General features: G+C 43.7%; 1 protein-coding gene across 1 annotated transcript; it reads right to left on the reverse strand.

Annotated features, from left to right (window-relative positions):
* Positions 1-1,947: 1,947 nt before the first annotated feature.
* On the reverse strand, positions 1,948-3,763 carry LOC147464401 (uncharacterized). The gene has a single exon (XM_086514696.1). It carries the CDS (start codon positions 3,452-3,454, stop codon positions 2,081-2,083), a length of 1,374 nt encoding a protein of 457 aa, XP_086370822.1. The 5' UTR covers positions 3,455-3,763; the 3' UTR covers positions 1,948-2,080.
* Between the last annotated feature and the right edge of the window lie 6,883 nt (positions 3,764-10,646).

Consider the following 10,646-nt stretch of genomic DNA (forward strand, 5'->3'; position numbering starts at 1 on the left):
AGCCATTTATGAGCACCCATTTGTTGGGAAAGTATGAGTGATAATTATTTTCGCCTCCATGCAAACCACATGAGAGAGTAACACGACCCCCCCCCCCCCCCCCCCCCAAAGTGGTGGGATCTACGGAGGAAGTTGAAGGGGCGTATCTTGAGGATGACAGATGACGGTTAAAAAGTCAACCTCAAGGACGCGAGCAGGATTTGTACCCAGTCGGCCACAGTGAGAGGCTCACACTCTATCCACATGCATGCGAGCATTTGGTTGTCCAAAGGGGGAAATCAAAGCATATAAAGTAAACCAAAATGTTGAAAAGTAAACTCAGACTTAAAAAGTAAACTCGGACACATCTGGCTTTTGAAGAGGGTTTCACATTTCGTACCCTACTTTCCTTCCGTCAATCCCATGGCTTACACGTCGATCAATACCCCGTGTTACTTATTCATGAGGCCATGCAAAGGTGACTTCACATTTTGAACTAGGCTTGATCGTGAGACTTGATGTAGGTAGGCTTCGTGAAGCAAGAAATGCTTCGGGAGCATGGGCTTCAAAGTAATGACTCATGAGCTACATCGAATGGATACAATTGTGGTGGAATCTGCTAATAAATCGGACTTTGTTTTTGTGGTTGGGGTAACAAGTGGGGCATTGACAACTCCTCCTAAAGGAGGATTCATGAGAAAGCTCTGAAGCCAACCCCTTCTCGCGAGCGCATAATGTATGACAACATGGTGTGAATGTGTTCAGTCAAAGTAAGGATGTTGATGGCTTCAAGATGCAAGTCAACTTTAACCCTGACATCGCTCTCCATAGCTTGAAGGCATGTTGTGCAAAATCGGTGGTGCTCTATTATATGGACAATACGAATGTTGGCCCAAGGCTTATGGGATTGATTGGCTGCTCTTTTCAGAAATAGGAATAAGGTACAACAATTTACAATGGTGGGCAAGAGTTTCTTTATGGCTGCATTTGCCTCTAAGCAAGCGGTTTAAGATTTTGTCTTAAGAGGAGGTGTGCAGGGCACATCGTCTTTTGCATGTCATGACGTGGACAACGAAGTTTTGCCCGGATGAAGAGTTCATGCACCCTTGTCGAGAGTGACTCACGTCCAAAAGCCTTCTACGTTGGTTGCATGATCACATTCAGTACATTGCTTCAAGGTTGTCCCAGGTGCTTCTGCCAAAGCTACAAGTGAATGAGATTAGGATTGGATAATAAGGTGTGCGTTTTGTGCAAAGCGGACAGAGCCATTCCAAAAATTATGGTTCTCAACATGGGACCCTTTGAAGCTTTTCAACAAGAAGAAGCGTTTACTTCATTCCCATGGCATGCTAAAAATGTCGCAAGATTGGGCATTATGCTAAGCATTGTCCTATGGCAGGGGTAGCCAATGAACCACTAGTCAAAGTCACATGCAAGTGGGTTGATAGAGATCTCAAGCACCCTTTGAGTGAGAACTCAAGCATGAAATGGAGATAGCAAGTGAGAAGGATGTGGTTGAGCATGCAATCACTGAGAATATTGGTTCATTTGTTCAAAAAAATAGAAGACGAAGAGCAAAATATGAGAGTCCTCCTTGTCAAGAGTGAAACCCGCATATTAACCTCCTCGACCGGTGAGTGTCTTTGATGATTGGAACCTTCCCTTTTTCCTTTTCTTCTTCCTTTTCTACAATTGGAACCTTCCCTTTTTCCTTTTCTTCTTCATTTTGATACGAATGGCATTTTAGGCACATCAAAGACACTCACCGGGTCTAGGAGGTTAAAGACACTCCAATGCTATGATTGTGATTTGGGTAGCCCAGTGACCAAACACCATACAACGACACGGTACCGGCTAACACACCACGATCAAAAAGCTATTTCCAAGCCATCGTCTTTCAACAGATACCCTTTTTTTTTGTTTGGGGGGGGGGGGGGGGCGGGGGGGATTTTCAGTAAACGTAATTCATTGGCTAAAAAAATATGAGTTTTATCAATATACAAAACCACATGGGTAGAGCAGACCAAAAACTGACATATATCTATGTATGCAAATCCCCGCAAGCACTAGCTCACCCACAACCTGAAGAAGTAGCTCTCCGTCAGTATTGAAAGTTGGGTGACGCTGGAATACTACCAACCTCTGCCCATTTGCGCCCAAAATCCACAGGGAAATCCCCACGAGCTGGTGATTCTAGGTAGCTTGAAAGTGCAGGGCTTGAACGCATAGGGTTCACTTTCGCCGTGGATCTCAGGCCTGCCGCCGCAACCATAAGCGACTTATCGAGGTGTTGCAGTCGAAAATCATCATCAGAGTGGAAAAGATAATGATAATGGTGATGGTGATGGTGATGTACGTGTCTTGCCTTATTCAATTGAGCCCCCTCCATCACATCATCATGGACATTGTGATCCCCTGGAGGCATTGCCCCTACTCCTATGTGGGCTCCTTTACCTTGCCCATGCGCGGCTTTACCAGTCAGGGATGCTTGTGAATGAGGACTATAGTGGAGATGATGATGGTGATGATAATCCTGCGCACTGTCTTCAGATTCATCATCACCTGCTATGCTGCCTCCGCCACTAGCATGCAAATGGAGATGTGTGATACTATGTAAAGCCTTTGCAAGCCCATGAAAGGACATGCGGCCCGGCCTCATTTTATGCTTCCTAGCTTCTCCTCCGCATGTCGCATCCGCAGGAGGGGAGCGCTTACATGTCTGCTTTGCAACCTGTTTAGCTGCATCCCCATAATGGCAAAACATGTCATACACGGCTTGCTTGGACTGCTTGTCAAAGAGTTCAGATGTGTTGAGGAAATCTTGATGAGGGACGGACGGCGGCGAATTTGGGGGTGAAACTGAATTCTGAGGTGCATCACATAAGGAAAATACCTTCTGCTGATTGAGATCAAACCCTGTATGCAAGTCTTCAAGCTGCCCATCTAAACTGGGCTCACAAAGCTCTGCATCCAGCTTTTTGGACATTGCGACAAGCTCGAAGGAGTCGAAAAGCGAGCTCCCACAGTCCCAACATGCAGAGGAATCCATCGAAACGAGCTCAAGAGAGGGCTGATCATGGAAGGGCTCCATAGCTATGTCTTGATCTGCATTTGGGGATGCATCCATTCCTGTAGGGTCATCCTGATCTGATGCATCACCAAAGTTGGGCATGCAATCGACTTGAGAGAAGGATGAGCTACTGCCTGAGAACTTGTCTATGCTGCTGGAGGAGCTGGTAAAGCTGGTGGCATCTGAGGCCTGAGAGGGTAAAATGCTCGCACGTGTAGCTGCTTCACGCTGGAAGCGAGAAGATGAAAGGCGAGCCGTGCAGCGAGATGCAAATGCCTCCGACTTCCCTGCACCGGGCGCTATATTTCCTCCACTCCTCTGATACCATGCCCATGCTGCTGCCTTCACCCTTGCCTCCCTCTCTTTTGGGAGCCTCTGATCTCCCACTGCCTCTGCAGCCACCATTATGCAGCTATGTTAACGCTAACGAAGGGCCGGACCAAGATACTGCTTATGGATATTGGTATTGCTTCTACATGCTTCTTTGCTGTGGAGTGTGCGCGCGGTGGCGTTCTGATGGTGCGTGTGTGTGTGTGTGTGTGTGTGTGTGTGTGTGTGTGTGTGAGAGAGAGAGAGAGAGAGAGAGAGAGAGAGAGAGAGAGAGAGAATTCCAACGTGGGGAAGAAAAGAAAGAGGTGAGTGTGGGGAAGCAACTCTATTTGAAAGTGCGTGTGTGGGAGAGAGAGAGAGAGAGAGAGAGTGCGCCTCCAAGAGAAGCTCTAATTCCAATCAGAGCTCGTAAATGTCGAGCCAAACTGCAATAACTTCAGATGTGTAGAGAACTGATGTAGTACAGGTGTCGAGGAAATGGAGCCGAAGGAGTTGTCGGAGGGAAGAGAGAGAGAGAGAGAGAGTGTGTCACAGTGTGAGAGAGAGACTCTGAGAGGCGAGCCCGGGGAAGTCGAGAAGGTGAAAGAGAGAGAGAGAGAGAGAGAGGAATCAGCTGGAGTCTGGACTGATGAGGAGAGATCGATCATCGTAGAGAGATGAGGGAAGATCTTGGGAGAGCTCACAAAAACCACAAAAAGATATGTTGTGTAGGAGGGGGTGGGGTCGGGGGTTGTGTGGTGCTGCTGCCTCCGCCACCTTGTCATCCTCTCTGCATCACGGGCCCCTGTTCTGAACAAAATCCGCTTGTTTTTTCCGATTCTGGGTAGGCCCTAGTCATCTCTCTCGATATTCTGTCCACCTTCGGAATTCACATCCGTTTACCAAAAGGAAAATAAATCCAAGCGCTTAAATGCTACTTTGCGCTTTCCCAATCTCTCTCTCTTTCCCCTTAGGGTAGAGGGGCCAGTAAACAGCAGGGTCCCAAAAGAGAGACACTTTGAAGACACCTCAGTATAATCCATACTAATATCACAACGTGGAGAAACAAAAAAATGGAGGGGACTATCCCACAGCACACCGCATAGGATGCATGGTTTTTGTGCATAGCCTTGTTGCATGCAAATCGTGTTGGTACTTTCTCCTCTTTGCAACGCTCCCCTTCCCTTGCTTTATTCTGAAGACTCATCAGCTTTCCCCCCTTGGGGAAAGCAGACATGGCTTTGCTTGAAGCCGTGAGAAATGGGCTCACTCCTAATCCAGTCCCTTTGCATAGGAGTTTGATAGCGGTCTTAAGCACCCACAAAACAAATGGTTTTTGGGAGAGAAATCCTTGTGTATGATGCACACATCCTACATTGGTAGTTTGCCGATGTAGTGTGCAAGGGCTGCCTGAGGCCCAAACACAGTGCGCTCCCCCCCCCCCCCCCCCCCCCCCCCCCCTCCCCTCCCCTCCCCTCCCCTTTATGGCTAGCCCACAGGTCCATGTCCAAAACATCCTGCAAAATTGGAATTAACTAAATGCAAAGAAGAAAGGTAGAATTCTCAACGTACAAGATGCTTATAATTACCTCTTGTTGCTTATCCTCATCATCCATAGGTTTTGTGGCTTCAAGGTTGATAGAAGGGATTTTTTCTCATATTGTTCATGGGTGTTGTGCGAACCAAGTGAGTCATGGCGGATAGGAGTTTGGTTAAAAACAAACCTGGCCTTTGTTGTAATAAATTCCTTATCGTGACATGACTCTGCTCTACATCGAGAATTTTTTATGTCACCAGTGCAATTGTGTCCAGCAACAAAGTCCCCCAATGGAAGTAGCTTGTCATCTGTAGGTTTTGGTGTAGGCATTCATCTAGTCGGACGCTAAAAGCTGATGAGGCGGCTGATCTCCACCTCGAGTATGGCTGCAGGGTCACAGTTGACGGGGTCGGGCACCTCGGAGGTGTCGGCAATCTGCTCTCTCACTGCAATTGCCCCTTCCAAGTCGTGGGGATATTCGACAGCTTGTAGTCTTTGCTCACTCTAGACATCTATAGGGGCGGGCTTGGGATCTTTACGATCCGGCAACAACCCACCCACTACCAGATGCGAGATCTCCATCTCCTATAAGGAGAGATCCTCATTGACAAGGAAGTAGAGAGTGGCAAATTTGTTGGACAAGAAAGATTGCCCGACTTTGTGCTTCTTGAAGGAGTGTGCAACTTCCTTCGTCACTTGACAGAAGTGGTGCGCCTCTTTTGCAATCACCTCAACGAGGGCTAGTGATCTCTTTGAAAATGCAGTGTCCCCCTTGTGGATGTAGCGAAGTAGGTCACATGGCAACCACAACATGGTGTTGTCTTCAAAATTCACTGCATAGTTGATTATATGCACATGCATATACTCTATGATGTCCTGAAAAGTGTCATTGTGGAGTTGCATGGTTTTCTTTAAATCCATTGTGTGAGTGAAGAATCTGTGAAGACCATTGCGTCCAACATATTTGGTGTCCTCTAGGAAAAGAAGGAACCATGAAAGGGTGTGTGTGGCTCTTGCGATGATGTTGTCGAGTGGGAGGAGAATGCGCTAGCATGTGCTGCCATGGTGATCTCTCTCTCTCTCTCTCTCTCTCTCTCTCTCTCTCTCTCTCTCTCTCTCTCTCTCTCTCGTGTTGATATTGAAGATAGAAAAAATAAAAAGCCCCCTCCCTTTTACATAACCCCCCCCCCCCCCCCCCCCCCCACCCACTCCCGCCTGATGCACAAAAAAAGACCAACCCAAAGCTCTCTGAGATACATGCAAAGACACATGGGTGCACAGACAAACACTCAAACAAAAATTAAAAAACTTAATCAATGACAGTGATACTATAACGACAAAAAAGTTTCTTATTTCCATTAAACAAAATGCTTTACAATGTGGCATTAGACTCGGTTACATTGATCTATTGGATCAACTTAAGATAGTGCACTTCCAACCCTCCACTCCTCTTGCACTTTCACGGTTGCCTTCATTATCTGAAACAACAAAAAAGCTTTTAGCAAGACTAACATTGGGAGGGACACATGTAGACAACAAAGAAATTTAACTGACCTTGTGCGGATTGAAACGAAAGTGGGCATCTTTGATATCTTCGTAGCCCAAGATAATCAAGTGTTCTCGTATGTTGGAGAGAGTCCAGTGATCACTGACTTGCACAATCTTAGAAACACCATTTGACAAAGTAATGTGCATGTCAAATGTCACAAAATCAACAACACTGGATGGTATGGGTATCCACTTTTCACTCTTATATATCCAACGCTCAGTGGAAGCGTAGGTACAAAGTAGTGCGCACTATAAGATATCGTATCGCGATACCTGAAGCCACCACCTTGCACTTGTATTTATCTCCTTGGTGCACTCCCTCAACCATTCCCCAATTATCTCCAAATACAAGTTTTAGTGCTTCATACATACATTCTTGCTACAAAACATAGTAGGTGTGACACTGAATGGCAATGTATTGAACACGTGTACAAAAATATGCATCGGGCAACACCAACTGAGCCCTACTGATCTGGAAGCCTTCCCAAATTTTAATGACTTCAGAGAAAATGTCGGAAAGATTCTTCTTCACTCTAAAGAGTGACCAAACATCGGGTTATGGCCATTCCATGCTTAGTAATGAAGGTTTGTCAATAGCAATAATCTTACCATATCTATCCTCCAAGGCTGGCACTACATACATGTGAGTAGAAGAATATTCTGCATTACATCAACATCTAAGGTGGCCAGTTGGGAAGCATCATAGCACCAATGTTGGTGTGAAGAGCGTTGAAGGTTCCTGTGAGACTCTTGATTGGTTGTTCCTCAACAAAGTCGAATGGGAATATATCTATGACAACACCAAAAACTATTAAGTCAAAAACAAATAACAAGGATTTAGAATTTGCAATCAACAAATGTTTTATGACTTACAATTTAATGGAAAATCTCTTGAGCTTCCATTCGACAAGCCAGGGATTTAGTATTTACATAATTACCACAAATTCTGTGTGATCACAAGGTCTTATTGACACATTTACATGATTACACTTAACAATATGATCACAAAGAATCCGGTTTAGGGCGACCTAAAAACCCACTAAAATCCCACCGGGCTTTTACGTTTTCCTTGCGGGCCCGCTGGGAATACTGAAAAGCCCGACAAGCCCGCAGAATTATATATATACAGGCCTGATCAGACCCGCTAGGTGTTATTTCTTTGCTTCATCTTCAGAGAGAGAGAGAGAGAGAGAGAGAGAGAAAGAGCTCATCGACTGCCTTTGCAGGTACGTCGAGAGGAGAGAGGAGAGAGGAGAGAGGGAGAGAGGGGGTCGTGTGGGAGTGTGCTCTACATCGATGCGAGTACCTGACCACACGATCCGAGTATGTGTTGTGTGTGTATGCATTGTGTGGTAGTGTGCTTTTTATCGTATTGCGTGGCAGTCATAAGGTACGTTACCACACAATGGGAGTGTGTGCGTAAGCTATTCTACAGAACAATGCTTACCACGGGGACATCACCTCGGTGATGCGGGGAAGATGGTGTACTTGTGGTAAGTATCGGCTTACTGTCTGGGTACTACGTCGGTAACACGGCGAATCTAGTATCCTTATGGTAAGTCAACTTTCCTTCTCCTTTCCCAAAAAACATATGGACATCGATCGATAACGCGGCTATATGATGTTCGTATGCAAGCCATTATTTCTCCTTAGATTCAGGCGGCACTCGATCGGTAACACGGCTAATAGACTGTTGTTTATTAGAAGCATCTGTTTTTGCATAAATGTGGTGTTCAGGTCGTTAACCCGACCGTCCGAACCCAGCAGTTAATTTTTTAAGTATTAAGTATATTAAATACTTGGTTGGTAACACGGCTGTGAAGAGTATTTCATATACAAGTGTTTGAATTGTTTGATTTTGTTGTTTTTAAGTGTCCATATGAAATTATATACTAGCTAATCATATTCAAAAGAATGATTTATTCATCAATCATCGCTATTTTAAATGCTACATTTACATAAATTATATGCAAAAAAGAATTTGCACATAATTTGCATGTTAAAAAAAAAAATTTTAATCTTTTTAAAGGACCTCAAGCATTATCGCTATTTTTAATGCTTCATTTACATAAACTCTCTGTAAAAACGAATTTGCACACAATTTGCCTGTTAAATATTCTTTTGTATCTTTTTAAAGAGCATCAATTATCATCGCTATTTGAATGCTACATTTACATAAATTCTATGTAAAAAAGTGTGTGAACACAATTTGTATATTAAATATTTATTTCTATCATTTTAAAGAGCAAGACATTCTTTGCAATTTTCTAGGCCGATTTGTATACTTCGAATGTTTTAAATGTTTTTGAAGTCTTTAAGTCGATGTGTGCTTTGTTTGAATTAGTATGTGCTCTCCATCATTCATCATCCACCACTTCCATGCAGGTTGCTTTTTTGCCCATTACCTGTACAAAATCATTTGCAAAAGGACCTTCTTTAAATATAAATGCACTCATTTCTTTGATGCAATCAATTTGGTCCTGAACGTTGGAGTAGAATGTGTTGACCACATGATAGAGATCGTTGACTCCCTCTGTATTGGACATCAGATCTAAATTCCAATACTCTAGATCGAGCATGTAATCAACGGTATGGAGTGGACTATGAGCGCTCTTCCACCTTGCATGAAAATACTTGGCCAAAATTTTTTGTTGTTTGCCAGAGAAAGGTAGTCGCCACTCCTTCTCTACTACTGACTCTTTCAGCTCTTCGGGATTTTCAAGACTTTGTTGGAGTGACCACCATGTCATCCACACTTTGCCCAAGTTTGGCGCCCTTTGATCAAGGTTGCGGATCGCGAATATAACGGGCATCATTTCATGGCATGCATCCATTACACTCCTCCACCAAGCAGCCTTGTTTACATTGCCACATAGACATGTAATTTTATCTTTCACTTTTTCTTTCTGCTCAAGCTGCCATTCATCAAAGGCCGTGCAATTGAATGTGTCAATCACAACACATTCATTGCGGAGAAGTGATTCCAAGGTATAAAAGTGTGTGCAGAACCGAGTTTCAGTAGGAAGTTTCAACATCATTGACATACGCAAATCGAGCACTCTTTGTTGTTTCAAGATAAATTTCACAACTTGACGTGCTGTATCAATTATTTTGGCAAACCATGTGGTTTCTTCGCTAGTGTACTAATTCTTCAGCACCAAGTTTAAGCTATGCATTTACAACCATTGGCAAAAATGTGTGGAAAAGCACTTCTTTATTAATTTACTGCCATTTTTATAATTCTTTGCGTTGTCCATGACTACTTGAACGACATGTTCAGCACCAATTTCTTTAATTACATTAATCAAGACCTCAAAAATGTATTTGCCACTTTTAATTGCATCTAAACTATCAATCACCGTTATAAATATTTCTCCCCTTGGACAAACCATCATTACATTGATCAGCGATCTTCTTTGAACATTTGACCAGCCATCACTCACAATTGTACATCCTGAAAGCGAAATATTCCCAAGGATTATTTTGTCAACACGCTCTTTGACTTCGATGTAACATTTGTCCAAGAAAACATTTTGTATCGTGTGATAAGAAGGAGCTGAAAATCCTAGGCGAAACTCACCGATTTTCTTCCAAGCAGCTTCCAATGATTTCTATCTACCATGACCAAAGCACTTTCAATAAAGAATATTGCTTTCGCGACTGCAGTTTGTGCTTCTTTTAGAGATTGCACTCAAAAACTTTGATGTAATGATTTTTGACGCATTTGACCAATTCCACCTTCATTGTGACGCTTAAAAGGAACACTGCCTGGAATTTCCTCTCCCTGTAGAGGTTGTTCTCCAAGGTTAATTGGCGTCGCTACAAGATTTGTGGAGTTAATATTTGGCTCTGAGAACTCTTGACTCGAAGCCACAGAGCTATATATATGTTGTCTCTTGCCACCCTTTTGGTGAGCTCTTCTTTCAAACGATTTGCAACTACAAATGCCTGAGGATGTTTACATTTCTTACAACTCTTTTTAATGCTACCCAAAAAATGATCCCTAATACGTGGTGCACTGCCAAATTTTATTGTGTCACAAAATTTACATTGCCACTCCATGTATTAGCCGCATATGTTGTGAGCATAATCCCACTCTTTGTCAGGAGCTTTTTTATTCTTTGGCTTCTTCGTACCACTTGTGCCCACATTTTGCTCCATTGGTTTTAAATTAAAACTAAACACAAAAGAACCAGAGGTTCA

Source organism: Adiantum capillus-veneris, chromosome 1 (genome assembly GCF_014529385.1).
Source record: "Adiantum capillus-veneris isolate H3 chromosome 1, ASM1452938v2, whole genome shotgun sequence".
NCBI classification, from domain to species: domain Eukaryota; kingdom Viridiplantae; phylum Streptophyta; class Polypodiopsida; order Polypodiales; family Pteridaceae; genus Adiantum; species Adiantum capillus-veneris.